Consider the following 20,709-nt stretch of genomic DNA (forward strand, 5'->3'; position numbering starts at 1 on the left):
CTTCTTGATAAAATTGCAACATCATTTCTTTTGCACGTTACATAAATGCAACCTGCAGCTCCACTGTACATTAAAATTCATGTTATGCACACACGCACTATTTGACACAAAAATCATTGGCACAACTCTCTCTGATGAATTGCACCCTGTCTCACCCTAACTATATGTCGAGTAGCCGAAAAGGTAGTGTAGAGAGACATAGCAGAGGTGATGGGTGGGGCTACACATAGGAACTCGCCGTGCAGTAAGGGTGTGGCTGATGCACTTCCTCAGAGCAAGATGTACAAGGAATTCCTGCATCAAACTGTACATTTTGACATAATTGCGTTTTCCTAAATAGAGGTTTATATTGTTAAGAGACACCTATCTCTGGTCAAGTGATAAGATTTAGAATGGGAATGTCTGATTTGTTGATTTAATGCCTGAGAACATATAAATCTCTCATGATAGCTCGATTGGTAAAGTCGTCCATGCAGGTATTGCTTCTGCTCAGTACAGAGGTTCGTATCCTTGTCCATACAGAAGCATTTATCATAAATGAATTCTACGTTTGGGAATGTATATCCTATGGAAATACATTCCCAAACGTAGTATTCGATATCAAATGCCATTAAGGTTAATATTTACATTGATTAAAATCACGAGTGTTAGTGATATATATATATATATATATATATATATATATATATATATATATAAATATATATATATATATATATATATATATATATATATATATATATATATATATATATATATATATGTATATATATATATATATATATATATATATATATATATATATATATATATATATATATATATATATATATATATATATATATATATTATCATTACTAGCCAAGCTACAACCGTAGTTGGAAAAGCAAGATGCTATAAGCCCCAGGCTCCAATAGGGAAAAATAGCCCAGTGAGGACAGGAAATAAGGATTTAATAAATGATGAGAGCAAGTTAACAATAAATCATTATAAAACAGTAACAACGTCAAAACAGATATGTCTTATATGAACTATTAACGTCAAAAACAGATATGTCATATGTAAACTATAAAAAGACCCATGTCAGCCTGGTCAACATAAAAAAATTTGCTCCAACTTTGAACTTTTGAAGTTCTACTGATTCAACTACCCGATTAGGAAGATCATTCCACAACTTGATAACAGCTGGAATAAAACTTCTTGAATACTGTGTAGTATTGAGCCTCATGATAGAGAAGGCCTGGCTATTCGAATTAACTGCCTGCATAGTATTACGAACAGGATAGTATTGTCCAGGGAGATCTGAATGTAAAGGATGGTCAGAGTTATAAAAAATCTTATGCAACATGCATAATGAACTAATTGAACGACGGTGCCAATTATTAATATCTAGATCAGGAATAAGAAATTTAATAGACCGTAAGTTTCTGTCCAACAAATTAAGATGAGAATCAGCAGCTGAACACCAGATAGGAGAACAATACTCGAAAGAAGGTAGAATGAAAGCATTAAAACACTTCTTCAGAACAGATTGATCACCGAAAATCTTAAAAGACTTTCCCAAAAAGCCAATTTTTGTGTGCAGTGGGAGAAGACACAGACCTAATGTGTTTCTCAAAAGTTAATTTGCTGTCGAGAATCACACCTAAAATTTTAAAAGTCATACAAATTTGAAGAAACATTATCAATACTGAGATCCGGATGTTGAGGAGCCACTGTCTTTGACCTACTTACAATCATACTTTGAGTTTTGTTAGGATACAACTTCATACCCCATAATTTGCACCATGCACTAATTTTAGCTAAATCTCTATTAAGGGATTCACCAACCCCAGATATACATTCAGGGGATGGAATTGATGTAAAGAGAGTAGCATCATCTGCATATGCAAGAAGCTTGTTTTCTAGGCCAAACCACATGTCATGTGTATATAGTATGAAAAGTAATGGGCCAAGAACACTACCCTGTGGAACACCGGATATCACATTCCAATACTCACTTTGCTGCCCATCAACAACAACTCTTTGAGATCTATTACTTAAAAAATCAATAACAATGCTAAGAAACGACCGACCCACTCCCAACTGTTTCAGTTTGAAAATAAGGGCCTCATGATTAACACGGTCAAAGGCAGCACTAAAATTAAGGCCAATCATACGAACTTCCTGACCACAATCAAGAGATTTCTGTACAGCATTGGAGATTGTAAAAAGGGCATCACATGCTCCAAGGGCTTTACGAAAACCAAATTGCAAACTAGGGAATAGATGATTACCTACAGCAAACCTATTAAGACGTTTTGCAAGAAGACGCTCAAAAACTTTAGATAATATGGGAGTTGTGGAAATTGGGCGGTAATCAGTGGGACTTGAGCTACGACAAACACATTTACATAGAGGAGTAACATTATCAATCCTCCAACAGTTGCTAAAAGCTCCTCTTCTTGCTAACTTGTACAAAATAACAGATCACTTTGGAGCTAAGAAATCTGTAGTCTTTATAAAAAACAATGGAAATATACCATTTGGGTCTACACCTCCTTAAGCATCCAGGTACATCAACAGAGCTTTAATTTCACGAGATCTGAAAGCTAAACTAGTTAGTTTAGCCTCAGGAAAACATGAATGAGGAAGTTCAAGTTTTTCATTACTCTGTTTACTGTCAAAAATATCAGCCAAAAGGGTTGCCTTTTCCTTTAGACAGTGAGTGACTGAGCCTTCTGGTTTAAGTAAAGGAGGAACTGTTGCATCTACACCAAAGAGGGCAGATTTAAGGGTAGACCACCATTTATGTTCCTGAGTTGTACCAAAAAGGGTTTCTTTTATGGTTAAATTGTACTCCTTTTCAGTTGAGGCATAAACTCTGTGATCAAAAGCTCGAAGCTAAGTATAGTTATTCCAGGTCAAATCTGATCTGTTACCCTTCCAAAGATGATAGGCCTCCTGCTTCTCCAAATAAGCACGTCTACAACCATCATTGAACCACGGTTTGTCCTTCACTCAGTACCTTAACACACGAGAAGGGATACGCCTATCAATTATGTTGACTACATTCTCATTCAAAGGGACAACAGGATCTACACTACTATATAATTGTGACTAACTCAAGCACAAAAGATCATGCAAAAACCCCTTCCAGTCTGCTTGGGATTTCATACAAATTTTACAAGATTATGATATATCGAAGACAGGCTGCTCAGTCTTCACTACAAATGAAATCAAGGCATGATCAGATGTCCCAACTGGAGAACCAACCTTAAAAATTATAACACCAGGGGAGTCAGTGTATATGAGGTCCAAGCAATTACCAGACCTGTGGGTAGCTTTATTTATGATTTGCTCACAGCCTGATTCAGAGTCAAAGTCTAAAGCACTTAAGCCACGGCGATCATAGGAGAGATAGAACTTAACCACTCCCTATGGTGAGCATTAAAATAACCAAAAAAGACAAAAGAAGCCTTTCTTTCATTTTCTCGTATCTTAGCCATAATGGTAAGAAGACAAATGAAGATAGAATCATCCATGTCTGGATTCCGGTAGATCGAACACAAATAAAAGTTGTTATGCCTGCCACAAACTTTTATTACCTGAATATCGTGACATCCACATTGATAGCAGGACTTAGGAGAAGCAGGGTACTCAGTCCTAACATACACAACCATTCCCCTGGCCCTAGGGATGGCATCACATTTCAACATTATTGGCTTCTTAAAACCAGTTATAAGGAGCTCAGATGAGTGCCTCATATTAGAAACCAGAGTTTCTGAGCACAAATGAATATCATACTGTCTGGACGCAACTGTAAGGTCTTGAATCTCTGCATAAAGACCACGAATATTACAATACAGAAGACGACATTGACGAAATCTACGACGTACTGGTCCTGGATTTCGCTCAATGTCACCAGACAGCATAAGAATTACTAGAAATAAAAAAAGAGACATCATACTTAAAAACTAGATTAACACGAATCATAACAAAAACAATATGTACAGAATTATAAATAAAGTGATTGATGAAACCCATAGACAATAGTAAAAAGTCGGAAAAACTGGTCAACATGGAGGAGCCAATACACCATGCAAGGCTAAATACCCTCCAGGATAGCCACTTCAACCGAAGGGAGGACAGTAAGGATGGTTTTAAGAAGAAAAAGAATCAGAAAAGGAAAAGACAACCTCTTGATAAACCACCAGTCATCCATGGCCCTTCTATTAAGCCTGCCCAACACACCACTTCAAAAATACAAGAGGAAAAAAAATAAGATAAAGTAGTGTGCTCGAGTGTACCCTCAAGCAAGAGAATTATTTATTTATATATATATATATATATATATATATATATATATATATATATATATATATATATATATATATATATATATATATATATATATATATATATCGGAAAAATTACAAATACCAATTAATATCAAATTTGGTCCACCTTGGTATCTCAAACTCTTAGAGAAATTTCCTTAATGATAAATCTTTCTTCCTGGCCTAGGACTCGAACCTGTGACCGATAGAAAAAAAAGGATAAACATTTAACTTTTTAGACCAGCCTAACCTTTATTACCATTTCTATCAATCATAGGGTATTTGTAACTTATTTGAAAAGCGTTTTTCCTGTTTAAAAAAAAAAAAAACCATTAACCTACCTTGCCATCAAACAACCTATCATCTATGTTAACGTTCCATCGAATCAAAAACGTAGAAAAAGGAACCCTTTATTCTGATTTATTGGCAATAATTTAAACTAACTTTTATATTGCCGCAGAAGAAACCCCTACTTTGAAGCAAACTTATGAATGGAGCAAAACTATATTCTCATTAATCATGGAGACATTAAAATCATGTATGCTTACATTTCCTTCTCTCCAAACTATCATATTCAGCATTATACCCAGCACCATATTCCTTAAAGACATCAACATCAATATTCCAACTAATAAGAATAAATGTTGATAAACAATTTTCATATATCTTTGATAGCTTAATGCAATATCTAAACCTATATAAAGGAACATAGTCTCTTTGTTATTGGTATATTACGTCTCTTCTGATTCATTTGCAGAGATCTACAGCATCCTTGTCTTGTTGGGAGTCTCTTTTCTTCTGCTCTCTCTCTCTCTCTCTCTCTCTCTCTCTCTCTCTCTCTCTCTCTCTCTCTCTCTCTCTGAAGGTGCACCAAGGACTCAACTCCTGCCAGGTGGCCATAACCTAGTTAGGGCAGTATGTGAAAATCTTCGACACCTTGAAATCACCGTACTTGAGCAAGCAGTCATCCAAGATTTGCCACCATGGCGGGTTCCTATTCCTGTTGTCACTTTCACACCAACCTCTAAAGATGCCTATACCAGTCTACAGTAGCAGCTAGTTTTGGAAACAATATCCAAAGTGTCAATTTCAGTTCCTGCAGGACACCACATCTACGTTGACGATTCAGTACTGGCAGATGGAAATGCAGCACGTGCTATGTTCTCCCCCACTTTAGAATCTCCTGAAGGTGTGTGGCATGGTCGCAGGTTGCCAAACTCATCCAGTTCCACTTATTGCGAACTTCAAGGTATATGGAATGCAGTAACCCTACTTGTTAGAAGAAATGTGAATGGACTGGTGATCTGTGACTCCAAATCTGCACTCCAGGCACTGACATCTTCTAGGCCCAGCTGTGGCCGTTTTGTGCGAGACATATTGTGTCAACTCGCTGCTGCTTACAATGCCTCGCTTGTCTTGTCCTTCATGTGGATGCCCTCCCATATTGGGATTGCTGGGAATGACATGGTGGACAGTCTTGCTAAAGCTGTCTGCACGCTGGACCTTGATGACAGAAAGGTTGACCTCTCACTTCGCTGCCTTAAACATAGAATATATTCAGCAGCTTTTGCCTGTACAGTACAGCGTAGGGATGCAGAGAGGGGCACTAGTGTTTCCATACAACATCATGATAACTTTCTGCAGAGCCGTCACAAGTACCGGCGACGTGGACTCATGGTGCGTAGGCATAATGTCGTAAGTGCCAGGATAAGGTTGGGATATCATCCTGTGTGGCAGATTGAACAGACACTAGATATACCGCACTACACCCCATGTAAACTGTGTAACCTTGCCAATGCCAATAACCTTGAACACTACTGCCTTCATTGCCCCACTGACAGGAATCTGTTACCTCAAGGACAAAATTTACTTCAAACCTGCCAATATTTACTCAAAGGTGACCACCTAGACGTAATTTTGACTCGTCTTCCACACACTGGTGGCTGCTAAACTGTCTGCTGCAGTTGTTGTGATAAAGGAATACGATCTCATCTATGTCATTTTTGTAACTGATATACTGATGATTCAACGCTGTAATTTTTTTTTCTGTTGATTTCTGGTGTACTGTATGTAACTGCTAATATGTAACTTTGTTTGACGTCTTTGGGCGTAATAAATTTATTAAATACTCTCTCTCTCTCTCTCTCTCTCTCTCTCTCTCTCTCTCTCTCTCTCTCTCTCTCTCTCTCTCTCTCTCTCTCTCTCTCTCTCTAACGATATTTCGGTATCAGCTTTTTTTATAGTCATGATTAGCCTATCATTGACTTAAGAAGACTTTGTCCGTTACTGGTGAGGGCAAATATTAATGTTTTATAGCTGATTTACGTTATGGAACGCCCTTATTAACAAAAAAATTCTCAGGTGGATGACGCTACACAGTCCAGCGTTCGCGGAAATACATAAATGTGACAATTTTCTTTTTCCTTATTCGATTATCTTGATTAAGCTGATTGTAAGAACATCCGATTACACCATAGTCGTGAACCTTCTTCCTTATAACTATTACTCCTTCTATTATATGAAATCTGGAATGAATAATGATATTCTCCATTCAATGATATTGCATTTGGCACCGCTGTCCCAAACTCGTCCCACTTACCTTAACTATGCTGATGACAGTTACCTTAGTCACTCGCACAGGGACATGACATATTATCCATGTGTTCCGATATAGAAAGGAGATACTAAATACTTTTATAACTAAACCCGGGCTGCTTCCTATGGCATAGGAGAAATTCACATCCTTTTCTGATAAGAATTCCTATTAAGGAAACTATCGTTGGATAATTTATCAACTACCAATTTTCTAGCCTCTACCTTCCTCTCACACTTTTCAACACACGTGATCGTCAAAGAATAGTTTATATTAGTCGAGACAACAAGATGCCGCTGATGCCATCTATTGCCGGTAAAGTAAAACTTTTTAAGGGAGGGAGCTAGAGAATTCTGCGTTATTATGCTTTGCGGAATGTTACAATGTTGTTATTCTACGTAGTTTTTACTAACAATACATGCCGTACTATCAAACATATTAATTATATTGAGGTCTCATAAAATGTAATGGAAAATTAGATAAAATAACTGTGTTATTACTTGATTGTCTCACCGATTTCAGTACATGTGGCCAATCTGGCGAGAACCCCCGACCCCCAAAATGTAAATGAACTAACGATTGTTTGCTGAAGTAATATTTATGTGACATTTATTGTGAAACTTATAATTTCATAAGAATTAAGTTATATCTAGACAAGAAGGAACATCAGGTATACGTGAATCTGTTTAACATCAATTTTGTGCCCAACTAGCAACAGAAATGAAATTAAAAAAATTATAATGAGTGAATGGTGGAGATAATTAGCAAAATGTTACTCAACAGCTAAGGCCATCTATTGGGTACGAAAATAAACAATCTTTAGAGCTTCTTAATCCTTGTATTCTGGCCGCTTCCATGACGTCCGTTTGATACGAAAATTGCCTATAATAGCTCACTTAATTAGAGCTGAATATAATTCTTATCTGTCACACATATTTCTACATAAGTATCAATCTATCACCCGTTTCCAATTAGATAGAATCATTCACTTGAATGGACAAGGGGGCGTGTGCTGCCATCCTTTGACAAGATGTAGAAACACTTGGATTCTATAAAAATTTGGAGAATTGTGTGATTACTAAAACATATTTTCATGGTAGTTTTTTTATAATTATGGCATCAAAAATTCATAATTCCTATAATACTTATTTTATAGGCTCTAAGTTATGATAATATTTAAAATACTGATGATATGGATTACAAAAATAAATAGAGCAGATCCTAATGGTCTTAAAGCAAAGAGTTTCGTAATCCATACAAACACAGAAGGAAAATCATATATGTATATATAATCACATCTATACACATATACACATAATATAGATATATGCATTGCCATATACATACACATACACATGAAAGTATACATATACTGACAAGTACAGTATAAACATACACAAACAAGTATACTTATACAGCCACAAAAATACATACATGAACGTATGCTAATTATTGTTATTATTATTAAACGCTAAGCTACAACCCTAGTTGGAAAAGCAGGATGCTATAAGCCCCAATAGGGAAAATAGCACAGTGAGGAAAGAAAATAAGGAAAAATAAAATAATTTAACAATAGTAACAACAATGAAATAAATATTTCCTATATAAACTATAATAACTTTAACAAAACAAGAGAAAGGGAAACTAGATAGCACAGTGTGCCCGAATGTACCCTCAAGCAAGAGAACTCTAACCCAAGACAGTGGAAGACCATGGTACAGAGGCTATGGCACTGCCCAAGACTGGAGAACAATGGTTTGATTTTGGAGTGTCCTTCTCCTAGAAGAGTTTCTACCCTTAACAAGAGGAAAGTAGCCACTGAACATTTACATTGCAGTAGTTAACCCCTTGAGTGAAGAAGAATTGTTTGGCAATCTGAGTGTTGTCAGGTGCATGAGGACAGAGGGGAATCTGTAATGAATAGGCCAGACTATTCGGTGTCTGTGCAGGCAAAGGGAAAGAACCGTAACCAGAGAAAAGGGTCCTATGTAGTACTGTCTGACCAGTCAAAGTACCCCATAACTCTCTAGCGGTAGTATCTCAACGGGCAGCTAGTACCCTGGCCAACTTACTACCTACATGTGCATAGATACATAGACTTACATGTACATATTTTTAGGTTAATCATGTGTACTAACATGTACTGTTTATGTAAGTCTATTTTTCAATATGTATGTATGTGTGTATATGTATACTTGTATGTGTACAGGTATGTATATGTATATGAATACTGTATGTATAAGTATATAACAAAAAAAGTGTATATATATATATATATATATATATATATATATATATATATATATATATATATATATATATATAACGCATATATATATATATATATATATATATATATAAATATATATATATATATATATATATATATATATATATATATATATATATATATATATATATACATATATATATATATATATATATACATATATATATATGTGTGTGTTTGTGTGTGTGCGTGTGTGTGTATATATATATATATATATATGTATATATATATATATATATATATATATATATATATATATATATATATATATATATATATATATGTATATATATATAAATATATTTGGGCTCAGGCCATGTCGTCCTGATGGAAGATCCTAAAGGGTAGCTTCCTAGGGTATATTTAACTACAGTGATATTCCCAGAGAATTTTACCTTAAGGTATCCAGAATTCTAACTCCTGGAGCGAATATCCATAAATAAATCTAACAGGGATATCGCATAATATCAGAGGACGTATTCTTGACACGCCACATAGCTATCTTCACCCCGAACAGTATTAACGCTTCGCTAAAAACGAGAATGAAAAGAGAGCCGTTCATAAGGTATCTCTCCTATTCCGTTTCCAGTGTGTATCTGACGAAGACGGCAGCGCCATCTTTATTCTTTTTCGTGTAGCTCTACTACTCGGTGTTTTCCCTTGTGATCTCTCGTAATTTTGGATATTATTCAACATTATGATGCTTTCTTCGGTCTCTTCTGCCTCTGGAAAGTTGAGTATTATCTTTACTTTGTATAAATGTAAGCTCTCTTCGTTTTGAATAAAATCAAAAGTCATATTAACGTAAACAAGAGCTGTTGCCTACCGGAGGCATCCTGGATGCTGTCGCTCGCTATGCATGGATCATTTAGTTAGCTAGAGCGACGTTCCCGATTATTATGCTTTAATAAATCTAGCTATTTAGCTCCTCTAGGAATTTTTATATGTTGCTGTTAGTTTTCAGTTCGGCGAATTAGGTAACCGATCTTGCCCTTCGCGAGGTTTAGTAGCCTAGGCGTCTGGCCCTAGTACTTTCATGCATGATACAAGTTTTCCGAGTGTTATGTTATTGAAGCTATAGGCAAATATTTTGTACATGTAAGATATTGTTGCATTTGCTTCTCCAAGATTGTATACGAGAGAGTTTCGGTGATTTAGGTAATCGATTCTCACCGCACCTAAGCTAGTAGCCTATGGGGCTTTAGTATACTTTCGCACACATTCCCGGTTGTTCTTTTCTCCTCCAGAGACTAAGTTCAATCCCTTTCTCCCTCTGAGTAAGCCTTAGGCTTAGTCCTAGTGGTTCTCTCTGAATAATATTCAGATATAACTATACTGGGATATGTCTGTCCTGACCCGCTAACCAGAGTGACTGGTTTTTGGATTTGGGGCAGAACATCAGAGTTCTAGTCTATGGTCTGCGTCTTCCTAGCATAGATAATGAGTTTCCTTTGCTAGGTTAGGTGCAGACACAGGAGGCTTTGCTTCCCTAGCCCACATCTGAAGGATTCTGTACGAGATGATTCCTTCTACTAGTGGGCTAGCAGACTGTCCTGTTTTGTTATTCTCGGGCTGGAGAATAAAGTTTTCTCCGTTGCCTGGCGAAATAACTACACCTAACTTTGTTCTGGTATGGAGGAGGATAGCAAGTATTGCCAACCTTCCTCCCTAATAGACAAACTCTAGGTTAGGATGAGCTTTCCTAACTGCTGGGTGTGTCTCATACCAGAACGAAGTTTACAGGACCCTTATCCCGTTCCCCTTCTCTTTCTTAGTGATGGCCTAGCCATCACATCTCTTGGCCGCAGTCCTACTTCTGTACCTACCGTAGGTTAGGATGGGGGACCGGCTCAGCTCTCTGCCGGCCGGCAGAGACTATTTTTCTTCTGCAGAGTGAACCCCAGACCTCCCTTGGTCTCCCTTCTGTGTCTGCTGTTAGAGCCTGGTAGGCTATGGATATATAGGAAGCCTGAATGCTACACTCTCCCGTTCCATATGTTCACTCTTTCTGGATGAAAGTTGTATGGCAATGCCGCCTTATAACCTTACATCCATACTGTTTCTCTTGCTAGTGTATTGTACTCCTAGCCAGGCTGGCGGCTTGAATGGCCGGCAGCCGGGTAGGTGGAGGTTCTCTGGTTCGTAGTCACTGCCGGCGGGCATGGGTATCGCTACCTTTGCCTGTCGGCAGTAGAAACACATCCAGAGATCTGCCGGCCACTACGATTAGCGGCTGGCAGTCGGGTGCTAGTGTTTTCAGTCACCGGCCGGCAATGATTGCCAGCCGGCACACATTTGCGAACCAGTGACCTGCCGCCTATTAGTTAAAGGTAGCATGCCTTTGAACTATACAGGAGTAAATGCTGGCACGTGCCGGCACGACAGCATGTGATGTACAGTAGTTACTATATTTGTGGTGTAGTACACACTACATTAATAAAACTACAGTACAGAGTTTGTTGTAACACTAAAGTTCTTCCAACATACTTAATGTTATCTTGTACAACCTTTTGTTGAGACTGTACAATATATAGAAAGTGAGTTCTTTCTGTATTCATTCTATCCCGTATATTAAAACTTTATTTCAAGGTGTGAGCTACACCTTAACTTTCCGCTTAATAAAATATATAAGGTATTCTAGTATACGAATTAACCTTAGTTTTAATATCTTGGGAGGTTACAGCAATTAGCTGGGCGGGAAATACAAGTATGTGTCTTTCCTTCTTTCTTTTTTAGCTTTACTGTATAAGCTACATGTATTAATAATAAGTGAAAAGCCTTCACTTGATACTCATGTATTTTCTTCTCTTTACAGGAGGACCATCCGAAGTGCGGGAGTATGTTCTGCAATGTCCCAGCAAGAACTTCTGTGGACATGAGTTATGCAGGAGGCACGCAGCATACGCAGCCTCCAAAGGTGTTCTCTGGTATTGGGACCTTCAGGTATGTATCATATGTTCTACCCTGATTACCGAGGCATTTGACACCCCTAAGTCGGCGGAGTCTAGGGATGCTGCTAGGGAAAAGTTGCGAACCTGGGTGAGGGGTTTTCAGAAAAACACTTCAGGCCCCTACCTTCCAAACGAGGAGATGACAGCCAACCTTTTCCCTAAGTCATCGGCTGATGTAGTCATTCCTCAGCCTCAGGAGGAGATACCAACTGTCCAGAATCCGGTAGATTCTGAAGTCTCGGCCACCCTTCAAGACATCCAATTGGATGATAAGATGTCAGAAGTGTCGGATTATACAGAGAAGGACCTTCTGGGAGAAGGTCAGGAGGAGGAGCTGACCCAGGCTCCTCAAGTAGAAGAGGAAGAAATCGACTAGGTGTCGGTTACATCGGTTCCGGCCCCGTAATCTGTTCCCTCTACATCGTCTGCTATCCCAGGTGATCTGGGAAGGACTCTTTCTTCTATTGTTGAGATGATTCAACAAATACAAAAGAAGAATGATGAAAAGGAAGCTGCATTGAAACTGCAGATACGTAGACTCGTAGCATCATGTGGGCCCCAGAAGAGACTTAACGTGAAGGATCTTCCTTTGTGCTCGGATACCAATCCTTGGAGGTATGCCGAACACATGCCAATGACAACCGGGAAGATTGTTATATCAGAGAAGTTAGACTCAATTCTCCTGGAAGATGTGGAATTTTGGCCCAACAAAGACTCTTACCAGACTGCTATGTCCGTCTTAGGAAGGAGCCAGCCTCAAAGGAGGAGACGGAGCCGAAGGAGGTTATAGTCCTTGACCATAGTAAAGCACAGGCGTTACTAGTGAGCTCGATGAAAGAGAGGGGCTTCACGAACTCAAAGGTGCCAGCCTTGAGTAAGAAGCTTCCTTCCTTTGTGGCCTCTCCAACTAGAGCCTTTCCTTTCATGGAAAAGGGATATAAGGCAGCCTTGAAGGTGGCGGAGGCAGGGAAACCATGCCCCTCCTTGGAGGAATGCAAGCCGTTATCCCTGACCTTACCCTTGGACCAAAAAGACTGGAAGGACGTCCACCTTACCTTCTCAGTTGGGAAGCTAGAAGCTGATATTGCCAAACGTCAGTTTGGAGAGGAACTTCCAAAGCTGTCGGAGTTTCTCTTGCGCAGAGAGCAAGAGACGAAAGAAAGACTTGCGGCATCGATGTCGTTGCAAACGGCATTGGAAATGATGGCTAGTGACCCCAACAACTAAGACATGTTCATGGTAGTGGCCAAAACCCATCTGGCCACAGTCACGAAGGATCTCTATAGCTTTATTAAAGCTAGGAGAGCCTGTAGAGAGTTTGTGTTCGCCTCGGCTGCGGTTAGGCACGAACCGAGGAAGCTGATCTCCTCTTGCATCTGGGGTAAGGACCTCTTTCCCAACGAAGTGGTTAAAGAGGTAGTAGACAAGGCCGCCATGGAGAATAGGAACCTTCTCAAAAAGTGGGGCTTAAATCTTAGGAGAAAGTCTTCTCCCGATGAGGGTCCCCAACCCAAGAAGAAGACAAAAAGGCCTAGGCTATCCTCTCGGCCGGCTAAGCCCTACCGATAGCAACAACAGCAACTTCCTGTGACCGAGGTGCCTTAGATAGTGGCACAACCTCCAACCACGTACCAGTTGGTACCTTAACAAGTGGCGACACAGTCGTTGGTTTTTAACCCAGCTTTTGAAAGGCAGACTTCTTCCTTTCGCTCAAAAGCTAGAGGAACAGCCAGAGGTTCTTCTAGACGCCCTTCAAGGGGAAGGGGATTCAGGAGAGGACGTGGTCAAGTGTGCAAGGCCTCAGGTCCACAACAGCAGAAGTGAGATGCTTACAGTAGGAGGGAGACTATATCTATTTAGGGATCGTTGGACCTTCGATCCCTGGGCCCACAGCCTAATAAAGAATAGACTAGGTTGGAGCTGGAGCAGTCCTCCACCTCAATTTCCTCAGTTCTTCCAACACTCTACCCCCGTTCTGGAAGAATATGTCCGAAAACTCTTAGAGAAAAGAGTAATCCGAAAAGTTAAGTCCATCAAGTTCCAAAGAAGGCTGTTTTGTGTTCCAAAGAAGGACTCAGAAAAACTCAGAGTCATTCTGGACTTGTCGCCACTCAATAAGTTCATAGTGAACCACAAGTTCAGGATGCTCACACTTCAACACATAAGGACCCTACTGCCCAAAAGGGCATATACCATCTCTATAGACTTGTCTGACGCTTCTTGGCACGTTCCAATTAATCGTCACCTCTCCTCCTACTTTGGCTTCAAGTTACAAAGAAGACTTTACGCCTTCAGAGCCAAGCCATTCAGGCTAAACATAGCCCCAAGGATTTTCACAAAGCTTGCGAACGCAGCCGTCCATCAATTATGCCTAAAGGGGATCCAAGTAGTGGCCTACTTGAACGACTGGCTGGTGTGGGCAGCATCCAGGACAGAATGCATGCAAGCCTCCAAGATAGTGATCCAGTTCCTGGAACATCTGGGATTCAAGATCAACATCAAAAAGTCTCGACTATCTCCAGCTCAAAAATTTAAGTGGTTGGGAATCCACTGGAATTTGAAGTCACATCGACTTTCCATTCCTGGGAAGAAGAGGAAAGAAATAGCAGGATCTGTCAAGAGACTATTAAAATCAAAACGGATATCAAGACGTGAACAAGAGTGAGTGCTGGGCTCTCTACAGTTTGCTTAGGTAACAGATCCAGTGCTAAGAGCACAGCTAAAGGATGCAACAGGAGTCTGGAGAAAATACGCATCAAACGCGCGAAGAGATCTAATGAGACCACTACCGACTCGACTATGAATGCTTCTCAAGCCGTGGTCCAAAGCCAAGCAACTGAAGAAATCAATTCTTCTTCAACCTCCTCCCCCGTCAGTTACTATCCACACAGACGCTTCAAAGGAAGCCTGGGGAGGCCACTCTCACCAGAAGAGAGTCCAAGGAGCTTGGTCCACTCTTTTCAAGTCATTTCACATCAACTTTTTAGAAGCCATGGCAGTACTTCTGACACTAAAGAAAGTATCTCCTCGCCACTCAACCCACATAAGACTGGTTCTAGACAGTGAGGTGATAGTGAGATGCCTGAATCGACAAGGGTCGAGGTCACCTCAAATAAACCAAGTGATGTTGCCCATATTCCAATTGGCGGAAAGGAAGAAATGGCACCTGTCAGCAGTTCACATTCAAGGGTTCCACAATGTGACAGCGGACGCTCTATCCAGGTTTACACCAATAGAGTTAGAATGGTCACTTGACGCTGGATCATTCTCCTTCATCTCGAGTCAAGTCCTGGAGCTGCAGATAGACCTCTTTGCGACGAAAGACAACAAGAAAATAGATCGTTACGTGTCCTCATATGAGGATCCGCTAGCGGAGGCAGTGGATGCTATGACCCTAGACTGGAATAGATGGTCCAGGATTTACCTGTTCCCTCCGCACAACCTCCTTTTGAAGGTCCTCGACAAACTGAGATCCTTCAAAGGGAAAGCGGCAATAGTGGCCCACAAGTGGCCAAAGAGTGTGTGGTTCCCTCTGGCATTGGAACTTCGACTGAAGTTTGTACCGCTACCATATCCAACCCTGTCTCAGCGAGTACAGAAGTCAACTGTCTTCGCTTCATCACAGAAAACATCGGAACCTGCATCTCATGATTTTCTCTCCTTAGCGATGAGAAAAACATTCAGAGTATCAAAAGACAGTATAGACTTTTTGGAGGAAACCAGAAGACAATATGATGCATCATGGAAAAAGCGGGTGTCCTTTGTCAAGGCGAAGAATCCAAAAACTAATCTCGACAGATTTCTGTTTATCATTCTTCATTCACCTTCATGCGCAGGGTTTAGCAGCCAACACAATATCAATGTGCAAATCTGCCTTGACAAGACCGATACCATATGCCTTTCAGGTTGACCTTTCTAACGACGTTCTTAATGAATTCCAAAGGCCCGTGTTAAGCTTAGTCCTTCAGCGCCTCCAAGACCCATTTCATGGTCACTAGATAAGATTCCTCATTTTGCCTAAATTATGAACATTGAGAAGTGCGCTTAGAAGGATTTGACTCAAAAAGTCATATTTCTGTTTGCACTCGCTTTGGGGGCCAGAGTTAGTGAAATAGTGGCTCTCTTCAGAGAGGAAGGCCACGTCCAGTTCTTGGAGGGAGAACTGAATCTATTTCCAGACTCAACGTTTCTTACCAAGAACGAGCTACCCACCAACAGGTGGGGTCCCTAGAGAATCTGCCCTCTGATGGAAGATGCATCTCTATGTCCAGTGGAGTGCCTAAAGGTCTATCTTCATAGAACTTCAGACTTTAAGGGAGGACAGCTGTTCAGAGGAGAAACCTCGGGTTCAAATTTATCTCTGAAACAACTAAGGGTGAAATTCACCTATGTTATTCGCAGAGTGGATCCAGACAGTACACCCGCAAATCATGATCCGAGGAAAGTTGCCTCTTCCATAAAATTTCCTTAATTATATGGACTTTGAACATCTTCGTTCGTATAATGGCTGGTAGTCATCCAAGGTGTTCTTTATGCACTATGCAAAGCCAGTGGAGCAACTCAAGAGGTCTGTGGTAGCAGCAGGTAGAATTCTTAAACCCGCTGTTTAAATCAAATCTGCGAGGAACAGTGAAATTAATTTGGGACGATTAATTAAGAGGGTGGGTGTATAGTCACAGACTGTTACTACACACTGATTGATAGGCCACTAACGTGTCCTAAGGAACTGTTCCATTGACTTTGGTGAACTAAAAGCATAATACGGACACTTGCGCCAAGCGTTTCTTACGCTAGTGTAAATAAACAGTAATACAGACTGTATCAATATTATTAATAATTCGATTAAAGGGGCAAATCTGTTTCCTGTTAGACGAAACAATATTTTCTGTTTACTGTTTTCTTTATGCTCTAATGGATATCGTCCATATTTTATAAATTTTATAAATGTTGACTGATATATATGTTTATTAAATTTTTAATAAACTAGTTCATAGTGAACCCTACGTCTTATTCGCCCACACTCATTTTATTAGAAATGTACTGAGCATTAAGTTTAAAATATGGATAATTTTAACATGGAGTGTCTTTTAGGATTGTTCCTTTTTTCAAGCAAAAATCCACTCGCTTTAACCCTTCCTTAGGAAGGATTAACGTTGTACCCTAAGGGCATGGTGGTAGAGATGCAAAATTTGTTCCTATACGGATACAACTGTTATCCGATAGTTTAATAAGAGTAGACACACTGGGGGAGATGTCAGAAATTCATACTGACATTGGTGACTCTTATAAAAACATTACTTTATAATGTATAGGGCAAGACCACTATACAAGCTTGTCATTTTTTCATCCATAGTTAATATGTACTCCTCGAGACTTTTTCCAGAGTCTAGTACGACTCTTCCCTGTTGGGGGCAGGCAGCACTAACATAGTTCATGCTTAGATGAAATAATGTATGACGGTAACATCATAGGTCTCTAGGTCTAGACGGACTAGGAAAATACTTTCTTGAGGGTACGGCACTGGTTGAGAATCCACAGATATAGTAATGCTCTGGTAAACTTCCACCAGGACGACATGGCCTGAGCCCAAAAAACGGATTTTGAGCGAAGCGAAAAATCTACTTTTGGGTGAGGTAGCCATGTCGTCCTGATGGACCCCCCCTTCCTTTTATTGTAAAAAGGGCTTATTGACCCCTCCCTATAATACAGTATCTGTAGCACCTCATGTATCGCTACAAGGAATAAAGATGGCGCTGCCGTCTTCGTCAGATACACACTGGAAACGGAATAGGAGAGATACCATATGAACGGCTCTCTTTTCATTCTCGTTTTTAGATTCTTGTCACTGTAACCCCTCGAAGCGTTAATACTGTTTGGGGTGAAGATAGCTATGTGGCGTGTCTAGAATACGTCCTCTGATATTATGCGATATCCCTGTTAGATTTATTTAGGGATATTCGCTCCAGGAGTTAGAATTCTGGATACCTTAAGGTAAAATTCTCTGGGAATATCACTGTAGTCATATATACCCTAGGAAGCTACCCTTTAGGAACTTCCATCAGGACGACATGGCTACCTCACCCAAAAAAAGATTTTTCGCTTTGCTCAAAATCCGTTATATATATATATATATATATATATATATATATATATATATATATATATATATATATATATATATATATATATATATGTATATATATCTTTACATGTGTTTGCATATTTATAGATATATTTGTATATGTATGCATATAATCTTGCTCATGTATTTTTATGGATAAAGCTAATCTCCATCAACATAAAGAAATCGTAATGGAAGCCTTAAAAAATGTACCCGTCATCTAAAATGACCCTTCCTGGCACGGGGCTAATGAGGGGTGAACTCCTGCCAGAAACACCTGAGAACATTACAGTTATATGGTTTGGGAATACCTTAGTGTTCTATAAGTCTTATGTTCGTATATTCACTGTACCATATAAAATGTAAAGAATCATCTTGCTGTGTTACTAGAAAAGCTTAAAAAAATAAATTTGGATATAATAGGAGTGAGTGAAATTAGACGACCTGGAGAATCATATAGACTTAAAAGAGGTTAATTTATTTGACCTCAGAAGAGATGAAAGTAGCAAAGAAAATAGATTGAGTTTTCTTTATCATCCTTTCAACCATTATTGTTAATCTATGATATATTAATACTTGTACATAATCTAAAAATGTGGGATTTGAATTCTATTTACTATTTCCTTGTCGTGTTAGATTTTAGTGTTTTAATTTGTTTTAAAATTGTTTAAAAGCATTGGTCTTTAACGAGATAGAGGCAATCTATCTAAAAAAAAAAACACGAATAAAAACGATAAATAAAACCAATAAACCGATATTTCAATATCAAATTATTATGAAATAATAAGGAAAGTGAAAACAAGGCTTTTGTTCGGTCTTTTTCCTCGTTTAGTAATTACAGTATGAGAGATGGAAAAATACAACCTATTTCTCTAAAGACCAAGTTCCCTGTCATCTGCGTGTACCCCCATGTCCTTATAAACGTCACCAAAAATCACAATGCTTTAGAAAGGAAAAATGGAGAAACGACAGGAAAGAACAAGAGTTAAACATGAAGAGAAGTTGAAATAGATTTCTGATGAAGATGAAGACTGTGGTAATTATGGAAGATGAATAAGAATATGAAGATAATGGTAATTATGAAAGAAGAAGTAGAAGATTAATTTAATTGTAATTATGAAATAAGAATTAAAAAAAATGAAGACAATGTTAATTATGAAAGAAAAATAAGAAAATGAAGACAATGGTAATTATGGAAGAGGAACAAGAGGATGAAGACGAAGATGGATAGTAATAAATCATTACTAATGATATAGAAAAAGACAACGAAGATGAATAATAAACATATTAACCGGGAAAGAATGATCTGAAGGAATAGAAGAGAAGGAGAAAGATTACAGATTTTATCAATAATGAGGAATAAGGCAAGTAAGAAATAATAGAAAGAAAATAAAGGGGATGTAAGGGATATAAAATTGGATGAAGAAATCCAAACGAAGATTTAGTTAATGTTTAGGATTTGATAATTGACTTGTTAATTGAAAAGAAGTTATATGATAAAATTAGAAGACGATGTTCGTAAGAACAACTGTTTCTTACTTTGATATAATGTTATTTACCAAAAGAACAACATAGGGGCGATGAATATACCTCAGCATACCGCAAAATAAAGATAGTTATTGGTTCTCTAAATTAAGATGAATATTTATCTCTTGGTTACATTCAAGTTATTATAAGTTTTTTATTCTGCGTGTGAAAACATGCAAATGTTACCTATTCTGGTCTCCTCCCGTTATTACACTTTTCACGCTGCCTGTGTTTTCTTTCCAGGTTTCCGCAGTTTTTTCTTAAAAATGTCTCTATTTTCCCGTCTCTATACTGAACATACATTTCGTCACACGGTTGACTATCGATTTTAAAATGTTATAAAAGAGAAAGAAAAAAAATCAGCGTAAAAGGGTATGAAATTTTTATTCTGATGGAGGAACACGTTAAAAACAGCGTAAGAAAAATTTTATTACTGAAAAATCAGAAGTAAAAATAAAAACTGTTGCTTAATGGAATTGCCTCCTGTTCGTCCAGTTGATCTCTCATATATTTTTTTGCCTGTTTTTAAACCTTGATTTCAGATCAAATATTCAATTGCTATAAGAGTATTTTTGTAACCTTTAATGAATCCACACGTGCCTATGTATCCCATCAAAATTGTGGATTCCAATAATGTTATATAATAAGTGCTCGTGGAATTTTGATTATCAATCTGTACAAATTTTATATAATAATGAATAAAAAGATAACGACTCATTCACACACACGTGTGTGTATATATATATATATATATATATATATATATATATATATATATATATATATATATATATATATATATACATATATATATATATATATATATATATATATATATATATATATACATATATATATATATATATGTATATATATATGTATGTATATATATATATATATATATATAT

General features: G+C 38.2%; 1 protein-coding gene across 1 annotated transcript; it reads left to right on the forward strand.

The window, feature by feature from the left end:
- Positions 1-470: 470 nt before the first annotated feature.
- LOC137643465 (uncharacterized) lies at positions 471-6,269 on the forward strand. Its single transcript, XM_068376266.1, has 2 exons — positions 471-476; positions 5,376-6,269. The coding sequence occupies exons 1-2, from the start codon at positions 471-473 to the stop codon at positions 6,267-6,269; spliced, it is 900 nt and encodes a 299-aa protein (XP_068232367.1).
- Positions 6,270-20,709: the final 14,440 nt, after the last annotated feature.

The sequence above is a fragment of the Palaemon carinicauda genome, chromosome 1 (genome assembly GCF_036898095.1).
Source record: "Palaemon carinicauda isolate YSFRI2023 chromosome 1, ASM3689809v2, whole genome shotgun sequence".
NCBI lineage: Eukaryota > Metazoa > Arthropoda > Malacostraca > Decapoda > Palaemonidae > Palaemon > Palaemon carinicauda.